Source organism: Hyaena hyaena, unplaced genomic scaffold, assembly GCF_003009895.1.
Source record: "Hyaena hyaena isolate Hyena2069 unplaced genomic scaffold, ASM300989v1 scaffold_601, whole genome shotgun sequence".
In the NCBI taxonomy this organism is placed as follows: Eukaryota; Metazoa; Chordata; class Mammalia; order Carnivora; family Hyaenidae; genus Hyaena; species Hyaena hyaena.
Window position 1 is genome coordinate 969,594 of NW_024081232.1, and position 14,451 is coordinate 984,044.

The 14,451-nt window shown below is 36.3% G+C and overlaps 1 protein-coding gene across 1 annotated transcript in view; it reads left to right on the top strand.

Moving 5' to 3' along the window:
* Positions 1-508: 508 nt before the first annotated feature.
* The window catches only part of PIGK (phosphatidylinositol glycan anchor biosynthesis class K), a 114,336-nt gene continuing 100,393 nt past the window's right edge, over positions 509-14,451 (top strand). The window contains exons 1-3 of the mRNA XM_039257073.1: positions 509-639; positions 4,223-4,276; positions 7,742-7,833. Coding sequence (XP_039113004.1) covers positions 547-639; positions 4,223-4,276; positions 7,742-7,833 — 239 coding nt within the window. The 5' untranslated portion in view covers positions 509-546. The remainder of the gene's footprint in view (positions 640-4,222; positions 4,277-7,741; positions 7,834-14,451) is intronic.

A 14,451-nucleotide genomic window follows, 5' to 3' on the forward strand; every position in this document is an offset into this window, starting at 1 on the left:
CATAGTTACAGAAGAAACAAAAATTTAAACACTTTCTTCATGTTCAAACTTTTAATAAGTAACGGACCTCAAGCATGTTAATTGCAGCACCCACCCATGTTACGATTAATCCAATTAATCATCTTTTTGTCCCCCAAAACTTCCTCTTACTACTACACCCTCCTTGATTTATTCAAGAATTGGCAGCACTATGCAAAATAGGAACTAGCTTCTTAAAGTTTATGGGATCACAGATTTTCCTCCTTCACGTTTCAGACAATTTTTTAAATGCTATATATATACAATTTTTTAAAAACTATATTCCGTTTTAAATGCAAAAACGGAAAATCCACTTAAAGATAAAGGATCACAGTCTTCTACCTGCCCAGCTACCCGGAAACAAACTCTGTACTAGTGCCGTTTACTACAGGCTGGGGAGGGGCCGGCGTCAAGGAGGTGGGGCTGGCGTCGCAAAAAGAAAAAAAAAAAGCCATGCAAAAATCCGCGGCGCTGCTTTACGGCTTCTCGCTCCGCCTCTCCAGGTGCCGGCGGCTGAAGCCGGGAAACATGGTGGCTGCCTGTGTTGTCCGCAAGGGTTTGACTGCCCTGGCAGGGTTGTTGCTCTTGTCCTTCGGCACCTTGGCCGCTAGTCAGATCGAGGTAGGAATCAGGCCCTCCGAGCGGCAGGGCCCTGGGAGGACAGCTGTGTTGCGGTTGTGAGCGCACCAGCAGACACGCGACTCACAGCACCAGAGGGGAGCGTCAGCCTCTCACTTGGCTGGGTTGTGGCGGGGGTATCACAGGGCACAGGATAGGACAGTGTCGTTCTCTAACGCCCATTTAAAATTTGAATTTAAAGAATCAAACCTTAGGAGACGAAGGAGGACCTGATCATTGCTCTGACGAATGTGCGGTCCCTAACAGTTGAATTGCGAGCACAGGAGTGAAGCACCCACTTTCCTACTATTAAACTACAACGCTCCCCTTTGACAGGAGTCAGATGGGTTCGGTGTTTTATTTTTGGCTCACAGAATTCTGGCCTTTTATAAAGCTTTTGCTCTCCCCAGTACTCTGACAATACTTGAGGCCAGTTCTACAGTCTAAATCCGTAGTATTGTTTTCAGGTTTGCATATCCTGTTGGCTAAGGGGCCGAGATAGCTAGCAGACATTTGAAAATCTGTACAATTTCATCTTCTGCCTAGCCCACCTCCTATGGGATTGCTGCTAAGTCAGACACCTGTTTGATTTTTAAAAAATAAACTCTTTTTTTTTATCTCACATTTTGATTAACACTAAATTCTATGTTCTTAATTTTAAAAATTGCTTTCATCTTTCCAGTTCCATTGGCTTAATGGAGGCCCTGGTCGTTTCTTGCCTAGACTATTGCAAGAACTATCTTGTTTCCCCCAGGCTTCCAAAGTGCCTCACTTAGATGTTACATTAGTCTTCATAAAATGCAAACCTAATAGGGTTATTCTTCTGACTTAATCCTTCCAGTGTTTTCCCATTATATACAGAGGAATGTCTAAACATCATGATCTGGTCTCTGCCAACTTTTGTGGTCTTCTTATTGACGGCCATTCTTTTCACCATTTAAGTATCTTGAGTTTGGACCGGTGGATTATAAACTTCTTGAATACATACCCCCCAATTGAAAAGGACACAGAGAATGCACCCTTTGTCTATATCCATGAATTACTGCTAATCTATATGTTCAATATTTATAAGGCATTTTTAAATATGATACAAATATAAAACGTTCTGCTATTTTCCTCCTTTATTCTGATGGATTATTTTGTATACTTCATTTTGGATACCATTATTATTATTTTTTGTAGTTATATTGTTGCTGTGCTTTTTCACATCACAGTGTTTTATACTTGTTTCTTCTATTTACTAAGATGCAGTAGAAGCATAACTTCTGTAGAGCCTTTGCTTATCCCTTGTTTTTGCTACAATTACTATTGTAATTTGTACACTTAGCTAATATAGCACCTATCTGTTATAATCCATATATGCTTTGTAATATCTATTATTCCATCATCTTTCACTGTAGAGTGCAACAGCTCCCTAACTGGGCTGCCTCAAGTCTTTCTCCCTTTCAGTGTGTTTTCTAAGCTGCAGCCAGAGTAACTTTTAAAAATGCAAGTCGGATCATGTCACCCATAAACACCTTAATGTTTCTTTAAGGATAAAGAACAGAGTCTCCATTATGACCCACGAACAAGGCCCTGCATACTTTGGCCCTTGCTTACACCTCCAGTTCTCTCCCTCTCTCTCTCTCTCTCTTTCACAGACTTCTAGTTGTGCTAATCTTTTAGTTTCTCGAAGCCTTTAAGCTTCTTTCTGCCGTTAGGGTGTATGTTCCTTCTGTCTGGAATTATCTTCCCTCTTCTCTTCATTTTTTGGATCCTAACCTAAATGTCACCTCTCTAGGGAAAACTTCCCTGACGTCTTTCTACTTCCCACCCCCAGAATCAAGTTAGGTCAAGTCTCTCTAGAGGTCTATTGTACTCTTGCATGATACTGTGTATCCTATCTTGGTAGAATTTGTAGTTTGCCCTCATCTGCTTAATGTGTGTCTATCAGTTTGGATAGTAACCTCTTTGAAGGCGGGTATAATGATTATTTTTGCCCATCGTATTCTGAGCATTTAGGACAGTGGCTGGCACATGGCACCCAATAAATGTGATAGATGAATGAATGTTACATTGCAGTGTAATGTGTTTGCATGCTCCCAGAGTTTGCTGAACTCGGATTCGTCAGAGAAAGCAGCATGCTATTTATTGATTTTTATATCACTACACATTACATGTACTTGGTACATAATAAGTGCTCCACTCATATGTACAATGAATAACTTTGCAGAGCCTGTATTTTCTAAACAATCACAAAAGAGTTTTGCCATATCAAATTTTTGACTAAAGTCTTAATGATGTAAGACTTTTCAGCTAGAAGGGACATTTGAGATTATTGGGTCAACTTGTACTTTCTACATGAGGAAAGTCAAGTCTAAAGAGCTAAGTGACTTACCTCAGTCTCACAACCATGTGAGGGATAGGACCTGGGCTAAAGCCCAGATCTTCAAATTTTTAAACTAATGCTTTATCCACTGTAACAGATAGTTTCTTTAGAGTCTAGGCAGTTGTTGAGAAAGGTTTATATATATGTGTGTATGACACATTTGAATGAATTTTTTATTTTATTCTCCCTGTAATTTTCTTGCCAGCTGAAAATTAAAATAGCTAACGTTAGTTATGCAATTACTATGTTCTAGTCACCATTCCTGCCTTCCATGTATCAGGTAATATTACTGTGTTATAGATGGAGAAATGGAGGCACAGAGAAGCTTCCTAAGCTTTTACAGGTAGTAAATAATAGGGCCCAGATTTGAATCCAGGCACTATGACTCTTTTAGTAATTAACTGTTTGGTGGTAGACCTGGGGTCATGAAGGTATATAGTCATTATTATTTTAATATATAATAAATACCGTGTTCCTTAAGTATCTGGATATTATTGGATATTGAGATTTTTAATGTTCCACAATGGTAAATATAGTTCAGACTTTAACAGATTAGTGAAATGGTACATGGCAGCCTGCTAGAGAATGTACTCAATCAGATGTAGTGATGTGTTCAAATAAAGTAATTGGAAGCATCCAGGACAGAATAGGAAGAAATAATTAATGAAACTTAAACAAGAAGGGTATTAATTGTCCTGTGTATAATCAAGGCATGAAAATAAATCTTTCACAGTTTGAAGACTGAATTGAAAACTAGAAGCATATGAGGAAGAGCTGGTTGTGTTTGAGTTAAAGTGTTTGAAAACAAGCAACTGCCCTCACAATGCCCCCCAACAAAAAAATGAAACTTTTGGGGACGCCTGGGTGGCTCAGTCAGTTGGGCGTCCAACTTCAGCTCAGGTCATGATCTTGCAGTTCATGAGTTCGATCCCCGCATCAGGCTCTGTGCTGACAGCTCAGAGCCTGGAGCCTGCTTCCGAGTCTGTCTCTTTCTCTCTGCTCCTCCCTGTCATGCTCTGTCTGTCTCTCTCAGAAATAAATAAACATTAAAAAAAATGAAACTTTTTGTCCTTCGTAAGGTCAAATACTAGAACCTTTATAAATTTGCATAATGATAATTTACTATCATTATAACTATAAAGACTTAATGAATCTTAACTGTTCTTTATTCTCAGAAATGTGGCTTTTCTAATATATTGGCTATTATTTGACTTGTAGGATCAAACAGAACAGTTCTTTAGAAGTGGCCACACAAACAACTGGGCTGTTTTGGTAAGTATGTTCTATAAAGGTATAGGTTGCTAGTCACATTAGATATGTGTGTGAGAAATTTTGTGTGAATCAAATTTTTGAAAAAGAGTTTTTATTTTCTCATATCTTGTAACAGAAATTCCTTATTTTGATTTGACCATGTCAACTATGCCTTCAATATATTGTCATGTGGTGATATATAAATAAATATAAGAATAAGTTAAATACTATTGTTAAAGGAAATATAAATATAGAATTATTTTAATAATGGAAACTAGTAATTGTACTTTTCTTTCTCTTTCTCTTTCTTCTTTCTTTCTTTTTCCTTTTTCTTTCTTTTTCTTTTTCTTTCTTCATTCCGTCCTTCCTTTCTCTCTTTCTTTTTCTTTCATTTCCAAAGGCTGTTTTATTTTCTATTTTAGTAATAGAATATTAGAATAAGAGAATATTATTAGAATAGCAAATAAATATTTTCTATTTTCAGGTACCATAATCTCTAGTTCATGAGCATTTAGATTCTAAAGTTTTATTATTTTAAGCAAGGCTATGTTGGATAGCCTTTTGGTGACCAGTTAAGAGAGAGGAAACTTATCAGGAGGCAGGCCATGCATGATCCACCAATTTAAGAGGATAACTTGCTCTACAGGAAACCAAGGGCTCTTCGATGACTAGTCTCTCCATGGGAATTCTTAAAAAAGAGAATAACTGCCTATGTGTAGACAACTAATTGCCAAAGGGCTCATCCTTTAGAATATGAGCCTATTAGCATATATTGCACACACATTGAGGCTTTTCTTGTCTGGGAAACCTGTCACTGAGCCCAAATGCAGTAACTTGGGTCTCAGATAAGAAACAGAGAATGACAAAGAATTATTATTGAGTGTTTCACAACAATTGCAGTTTCACATTGTGTACAATATTTTACACATTCACTCAGACTTAATAAAGTGAGACTTCAATGAATTATGCTTTCCTTTTTTTTTTTTTTTTAATGTTTATTTATTGAGGGGAGAGGTGCAGAGAGAGTGAGAGAAAGAGGAGAGAGAATCCCAAGCAGGCTCCGCACTGTCAGTGCAGAGCCCAATGCAGAGCTTGAACTCACGAACTGAGAGATCATGACCTGAGGTGAAATCAAGATTCAGACCCTTAACCAAGACTGAGACACCCAAGTGCCCCAAATTGTGCTTTCTTAAATGGAAAATTGTGAAATTTGACCAGAGCCAATTTGGAAGTACTACGCGTGCATTTTTTCAGTGGTACATTATTCATATTTTTAAAAAATATATGTTTTTCTCTACCAGTTGGAATTAATTTGTTTTTAGTCTTGACTAAATGATTATAGGTAAATGGAATGCCCCTTTGGCCTTATTCTATGATTCGGAAACTTTCACCACCAGAGGGAGATATAAGGAAAATTGGATTCCATTTTAGTTTCAAGATCTGCTTTGAGTAAATCATTTTGGCTTCTGTTTAATAAAAAATAGTATAATGATAATCCTCACTATGATTTAAAGAAAGTACAGTGAGGAACGGTGTAAACTGAAAAATCATTGTACCCCTCTTACTCCTATTTTTATTCTCCATGATCACTATTATCATTTTCTTGTGTATTCTTTCAGAAATTTCCAATGCATATTATTACATTTATGTCTACTTCTCTGTCCTTTTCAAGACACTAATGGATCATATCACTTGCTCTTTTACAACTGGCCTTTTTTTTTTGGTATCTCATTTTGAGAATATGAATATTTTATGTTAAGTTGGTATTTCCTGTTTCCTTTTCTTTTGCCACCTAAATTTCATGTCTAATAAATTGCCAGTGAAAATTTGGACAGTTTCTTAGGTTTATGCTCATTAAATACTATAATAGCTGAGAAAAACCTTTTGGGTATGGTAAAATGCACTGAGTACACTGGTTTTTATTATGACTAATGCAGATATAAATTATTTAAACTATTTCTGCTCACGTTAGGGAATCTGCACTTGATCTTGCTACTAATGGGTAGTGATTTTGTTTCTAGCTTTTTGATTTCAATATTTGCAGGTATAGGCAATGTCATAGTAAAAATTCTTAAATACATATTTTTGTGTACTTACATAAGCTAAATCAAAAGATAAATATTTGGGGCGCCTGCTGGCTCAGTTGGTTGAACGTCTGACTTCACCTCAGGTCATGCATCTCATGATTCATGAGTTTGAGCCCCACATAGGACTCTTTGCTGATCACAGAGCCTGGTTGGCATCCTCTGTCCCCATCTCTCACTGCTCCTTCCCTGCTCACCGTCTCTCAAAAATAAGCATTTTTTTAAAAAAGATAAATATTCAAACTTGATATATGTTGAAAATTACCCTCTTATAAGAGTATATTAGTTTGCATTCTCAGCAGTAGGACATGAGTTATTCATTTTCCCACACAATTGCCAATGACATGAATTGTCATGGATTTTTAACAATTCAATTTGTGTTTTTTAAGTTATGATAAAAGTTGAGCATCTCTAAGAGTTTTATTGTCCATTTTGAATACCTTTACTATGAAATGTTTTGCTCTTATCTTTTTCCCATTTTTCAAAATTGGGATATTTTTTTTTCTTATTGAGCTATAATTATTTCAAGTTTTTCATTTCAGTTAGGACTTTATGGTATTTTTTGACACATGGAATTTTACATTTTAATGTCAAAAATTTTATTCGTTTCCTTATTGGATTACAGCTTGGAAATTTGTTTTAATAAAAAATCTCGAGGTTCCTTTCTGTTTGCAGGGGAAGGAACATTTATCCTAGTCTCAAAGCTGTCATTATACCTACTAATGCCAGAGGTATGGGGTAGGAAGTAGGGAGGGAGCTTGCGGGGTTGGTATGCTTCCTTTGGAAGGGATTTTCAGAAGGACTGCTTTTTGAGGCATGATGTTAGATTTTCCTAGTACTGTTGATATCATTTTTAGGAATCAGGTTTTTTTTTAAATGTAAAACTTGTTTGGATTGTTTCTAGTCTTCTGTTCAGTTGAACAGCTTCTTTATAATGCATTCTCTGATATGCATATAAAATTGTTTTGTAGGTTATCTATCTAACATTTTTCATAACTAAAATTAGGGAGCAAGCGAGAGTGAAAAGAATAATATATAACCCAAGATAGTTAATTTTCTTTTCTATTCTGTAAAGAGATTATGGACATTGCCTTTGATTCTAAAGAATTTAACCTTTTAGACATAGGAACATTACCAAAGTTGGTTCAGTATTTGATTAAATTCCCAAAGATTTGTTTTCTCTTAAACTGAACGATCTTTTTATTTAATAGCAGTTATGAAAGACTTCTCTTTAGAGAGATTGGTTTTATTGACAATTTTTTATATACTTTGCTGTTTATAAGCCTAAATTATGATGTACTCTTTTTTTTTAGACATTACTAAATCCTACTTAAAGAGAAATAATTCTGTAACCCAGTGGCTTATTTTGATTCATGATAATATATTTCTTTTACTTCTTTAGGTCTGTACATCCCGGTTCTGGTTTAATTATCGACATGTTGCAAATACTCTTTCTGTTTATAGAAGTGTCAAGAGGCTAGGTATTCCTGACAGGTAAGAATTCTTAATAAAGCTTTGAACCTCAGTGAAAATTACCCTTAGACAATTGTTATTATTTTTGCATTTTTGTATTGCTTTGTAAAAGGTAAACCTGATTTGGAGTATTTTTTATTGTTGTTAAAGCATACCATCATTTATAAAGTAGCTGTTACTTACGATCATAATGGCAAATTATGTAAAACAACAATCAATACTAAGGTAAAAAGATTTGATGAAGTATAATTGTTTAGTGTCATTTATTGTTAAATGCTTTGGTCTGGGTTTTTAATTGTAGGCAACAGAAAACAATTTTGACTAATTAAAGTAGAAAAGTAATTTACTGAGGGCATATTGATTAGTTCACCAAGTTGCTGAGAAGGCTGTATGTAGTCAAGAACATGTTAGACTAGGGAGCAGAAAAGACATCTAAAAATCATGGCATAAACCCATCCAATAATGGGACACCTGGGTGGCTCAGTCAATTAAGCATCTGACTCTTGGTTTTGGCTCAGGTCTTGATCTCATGGGTTTGTGAGTTTGAGCCCTGCCTTGGGCTCCATGCTGACATTATGGAGCCTGTTTGGAATTCTGTCTCCCTCCCAAGTGGGGACTTGCGTAGTCTCTATCTGTCTTAAAATAAATAAATAAACTTTAAAAAACAAATTTAAAAAAAATCCAGTGACAATAATGCTGCCACAAATTGCCGGCTAGACTCAGCTGCTGCACAGTTGCTACCATTACCTTTGGAGACTTAATGTTGTTGCTGCTGTCTGCTGCTAAAATCCAACCTTTGCTGTCCCAGCTTGTTACTCTCTCTAGCTTTTAACTTAGAGTTCTTGGTGGGAATGTCATATTGGCAGAGCATAGATTAAGTGCCTATAGTTCATGCTGATGAGGTGAGAGGAAGAATGACTGTATGGCATTGTTAGCTTCTATAAATGGAGATGGGCTCTGTCTTCTATAAAGACTCATAAAGTGAGGTACAGTATTTCCTAATTTCAGGAGGTAGTTCCGGTACTAGGCAAAACCCCTGTGCCTCCGACCCCAGATATATGTTCTTGTCTACATTTCGTTTTTCAGATATGGTAGAGCTGTTTCTGCTGCTACCAGTATCTTCTACTAGTTACAGAAGAAACTGCAATCAATTCACTTGTTTAGGTTTGATCTATTTAGTCCTATGTACCTCTCTACCTTTGAGGCAGTATGGAAAGAGTTCTGCACCCAGGCAGATCTGAGTTTGAAATCTGGGGTTAGTGGTGATTTTCATTAAGTCATTTCATCATGCTAAGCCTGTTTCTTCAGCTATTACATGGTGATAATAGTACTGTCTTTGCAAGATTCAAATATTTTTGGGGCGCCTGGGTGGCTCAGTTGGTTAAGCGTCTGACTTCGGCCCAGGTCATGATCTCACGGTTCGTGGGTTCCAGCCCTTTGTCGGGCTCTGTGCTGACAGCGAGCTCAGAGCCTGGAGCCTGTTTCAGATTTTGTATCTCCCTCTCTCTCTGATGCTCCCCTGCTCACACTGTCTCTCTCTCTCAGAAATAAATAAAACATTAAAAAAATTGAAAAAGAAGATTCAGGTATTTTCAATAAAAAGCAAATAGAGATACATGCAAAGTGCTGCAGGAGCAAAAAGGAAGCAGTGAGTGACTCAGGAAACAAAGATACAGTACATTCTCTGTAAATAAATCATGTTAGCCTAAGAAGCTGACAAGAACTATAACTTAATTCCTGTATTTCATCTGGAAATTAAGGCAAGTCAATAACATTACCATTTTAAAAAGTAAATTAAGTCTGAGAAAGAATGGTTTGCTATATCAAGTTCATAGATATTATTCTTGTAAGTAGCCAATTATTGTAATTTGTTAATTGGTTCTCCTCTAATAGAGCTATGTGGTCAGTCGTTTGGCTTTTAACTGCTGTTGCTTCTATACCCTGTGTGCTCCTCCAGGGGGTTACTATGCATAGTTTGGATATAGTTTTCACTTTGGTAGATGAATCTCTGTCTGGTCTATAGGTTATTACAATGTTTAAATGGTTTAAGTAAAATTTAGAGGGACTTTTTAAAAATAAACTATAACTGTAAGATGTGTTTTATATGCTATAATTGGTAGGTTTGTCCCTAGGTTTCTGAAGGATATTCTTTAAAAGTTTGTTCCTATTTCATAGGGTGCCTTTGTGCCTCAGTTGGTTTAGGTTCTGACTTCAGCTCAGGTCATGATCTCGCAGTTCTTGAGTTTGAGCCCTACATTGGCTCGGTGCTGACAGCTCAGAGCCTGGAGCCTGCTTTAGATCCTATATCTCCCTCTCTCTGCCCCTCCCCTGCTTGTGCTCTGTCTCTCAAAAATGAATAAATGTTAAAGAAATTTTTAAAAAATTTAAAAGCTCGTTCCTGTTTCACATGATTGCCTGTCTACCTCTGTTTATGACGTCTTTTTGGGACAATGAATTGAGGATTTAAACATTTGTTTAAATTTGTTATTTTATAAACAGAAATTAATATATAAGATTCGATTTGGCTTTTAGCTTATTTATGGTGAATATTCTTATTGTGAATATTCCTGTGATTAGTGACTTATCTTACTTTACCTCTACCCGGAGTTAAGTATGAAGATATTTCTGAGGTGCCTGGGTGGCTCATTTAGTAAGTGTCTGACTCTTGATTTTGGCTCAGGTCATGATCTTACAGGTGGTGGGATTGAGCCCCGTGTTGGACTTCGTGCTGTCAGTGGAGCCTGCTTGGGATTCTCTCTTCCTCTGTCTCACCCCTTCCTTGCTTTCTCTTTCTCCAAATAAATAAATAGACTTTAAAAATGATATTTCTAAGTACATTCTTAGAAAGTAACAAATTATTATAGCAGTTTGGAAACTTAAAATCATTAAGAACAGTTTTTAGTTTTAAAGCTTGAATTTCAAAATACAGTTTGTATTTATTTTTATACAGTATGGAACAGTTTTAAGTTAAGAAAATGTTATAACTTCTGTTCATATTCCAGGTGTGCATGCTGAGAAAAATGAGTGGTCATTACACTTAATAAACATTATGACTAGAGCTCTGTTTTGTTTTTGTTTTTTAATTTGTTTGTTTTTCAAAGGAGAATTTTACCTTTGCCTTGAAATGCAAGCTATTTGTATTTAGTTTTCCCATGTACTTCAGTAAGACATTAGTTCATGTCACAAGTCATTTGGGTAAATACATGACTCAGGTGATTGTCTTTTATTTTGGAAGTTCACACCGATTCCATAGGTCCTGTTTAAAATATAACATTAGTGATGTCACTACTCTTGTTCTGATTTCTTTCTGATCTCCTGTCTGTATCTCACATATTCCAGCCATACTGAGCCATTCTCTGTGCCTTGAATGGCTGTCAGTACTTCTGGCTCACTACTACCAAAACCTGGCTGTGATTCTCAGTCTCTTGTGGTTAAAAATATAGGTTTCTTGGCTCCATCTCTGGTGATTCTACTTCCCGAAATCTTAAGTGAGGCCTAGACATCAGCTATAGATATGGTTCAGATGTACAGTCAAGTTTAGGAAGCACTGCTTTAATTCACATTCGTACTTATTTTAAAAAGCATTTCCTGACCCCCTTCTTTGCTTCTGTGGTATCCTCTGGATACTTTTATCAAAACATGATTATATCAGTTATAGTATATCTCCCTCGTTAGCTTATAACTCCTCGAAAGGAATACAAATTATGTTTTATTTCATTTTATACTTCTAGCATCGCACAGTATCTAACACATAGTAGGTTCTCACTAGATATTGGATAAATAAACAAGTGCCTTGGAAATATTTTATTGGTTAGACAAACACAAGTTTGTACTTTAAGAATAGGAACACTTCTGTTTCCTAAATTGTAGTTACTTTAGTTTTTAGCAAGTTTTATCTGTTATAAAAGAAATTTTAATAAATACGTTGTCAGAATTTTGTAATAATGTTTCTAAATGTTGACTGGGGGAAGGGATTTTAGTGGTTATGGGGGAGAATAAAAAGACATGTTATTATCATTTTCACACCTGTCTGTCATGGTAAAGAGGTGTTTTGTATTTTATGTCCATGCTTTCTGTAACTTTACCTACCCTCAGAAAATTTGTTTTTATTTGCCTGGTTTTAACTTCCTTAAATATGTGACTTTTTCAGAAAATTTTCTGCCCTCAAATAATTGTTTTGGACTAACTCTCTGTTTTGCTACCTCCAGTATGCTTAATATGCTAAAGAAGAGGGAGAAAAAAGGCATTATGCAGAGGTTACGTCCTAATTCAGCATGTGAAACAAAAATTGAACCAAAATTATTCTTGGAAGTTTCTGAACTAGCACATAAAATACAATATAATATCCCATCAAGTCTAACAGCCAGTTTTCTCTCTAGTGCTAGTGCAGATTACTATTTTCTTTTTCTTTGGTGGAGCACTTAATGAAGTGGTTTACTTAGGATTAGGGGATATATTTTGTGAAAGTATACTTCTCCTTAATAGTAGAATAATGCGGTGCCTGGGTGGCTCAGTCAGTTAAGGGTCCAACTTCAGCTTGGGTTATGATCTCATGGTTTGTGAGTTCAAGCCCTACGTTGGACTCTGTGCTAATAACAGCTCAGAGCCTGGAGCCTGCTTCAGATTCTGCGTCCCCCTCTCTCTCTGACCCTTCTCTGCTTGTACTCTGTCTCTCTCTCTCTCAAAAATAAATAAACATTTAAAAAAGTCATAGAATTTTGATGCTCATGCTATGAGAAGCATATGGAGATTGAGACTGACTGAGAGGATGTAGAGTCATATTTCCCATCTCATGTTTACTTTGAGGACTAAATGCATTGAGTATTAGGGTGGGTGAGATCTGCTCCCCCTCCCCCTTTTTGCCTGAGTGCATGAGATTAACTTTATGGAGTTACGTGTGTAAATAATTTTTCTTAAAATATGATTTAGCTCACCATATGTTTGCACGTATAGGAGGATTAGGAGGAACTTGACGGAGGACCAAGGGGGAGAAGAAGGGCGGAAATGGTGGAGGAAAGGGAGAGAGGCAAACCATGAGAGACTCTTGAATGCTGACAAAAACTGAGGACTGATGGATGTGGGGGGGAGGGGGGGATGGGCATGAAGGAGGGCACTTTGGGGATGAGCACTGAGTGTTATGTAGAAACTAATTTGACAATAAACTATTTGTAAAAAAAAAAAAAAAAAGAAAAAAAGAAAAACACCATTTGCTACGAGAAAAAGCATTAAAAAAAAAAAATATGATTTAGCTCTACTACAAGTTGGGTGGATATGAGTTTTTGAAATGATCCCTGTCTGATAAACTATGTGTATAGATAAATCCAGCACCTTTCCTGACTCCATTTTTTTCCCCTTACTCTGTATTTTCATCATTATGTGAGATTCCTAATTTAATTAGGTATAATTACCTATTATTAATTATTATTATAATTAATGATTCCTAATTTAAACATTTTTCTTCATCTTCTCTTATTCATAAACTCTTAGTTTATGCAAAATAAAATTCAAGTCCCCTATGCTCATACTCAAGGCTTTTGCAATCTGGTTCCAGATCTGACATTCTCATAATTTAATTTCAATCCCTTATGCTCCAGCCACTTCCTTCATGTAAGTCCCTGTATTAGCTTCTGTCATTCCCTTACACTGGTCATTCCACCTATGGTTCTTTTCTTCCTCTTTCTAATTTTCTTATGTCCAAATTCAATTTATACACTTTCTAGAGATTTCTTGGTCCTTTTTGCATAAATAATATCTTATTTATACTTTCATCATGCCACTTTTTTATATGTTTTGATCTTATTTCTTTTCTAAATTTTTTTTAATGTTTTACTTATTTCTGAGAGAGAGAGAGAGCAAGGTCAGAGAGAGAGGGAGACACAGAATCCAAAGCAGGCTCCAGGGTCTGAGCTAGCTGTCAGCACAGAGCCTGACGTGGGGCTTGAACCCACAAACCGTGAGATCATGACCTGAGCCGAAGTCAGACACTTAACCAACTGAGCCACCCAGGTGCCCCCCCCCCCACTTTTTTAAAAAAATTTTTAAATGTTTTATTTATTTCTGAGAGAGAGAGAAGAGATATTGAGAGAGAGAGATTGAGAGAGAGAGAGAGAGAGAGAGAGAGTTGATCTTACTTCTTAAGTCCTGGTTCTCATACTGTTTATATTCTTTAGAGTACATTCTTTAGTGTACAGAACTGAACTGAATGAATGAATAATATGCTAAACACTACTAGCTAAATGGAACCTGGTTGGTCTAGGCTAAAAGGGAAATATTTATGAAACTGCTTATTTATATTCCCTTTATTTTTTAATTTTATTTTTTTAAATAATCTCTACACCCAGTGTAGGGCTCAAACTCACAAGCCCAAGATCAAGAATTTCATGCTCTACCGACTAAGCCAGCCAGGCGCCGCTTACATTCCCTTTAAGAGTTGTTTCCTACACTGCATTGAGCTAAAAGTACTCTGTAGTGAATTTTATAAACTATTCCCTACTCTTCCTTTAGGGATCCATTGGTGGGGTGATCTCACCAGACAACTTTAAATTCATTTCTTTCTATCAGATAGAAGTCTATAAGGGTCTTGCATAAGACAAATTAACTTCAACTTTACTTATTCCCAACCTTACCACTATTTAAATT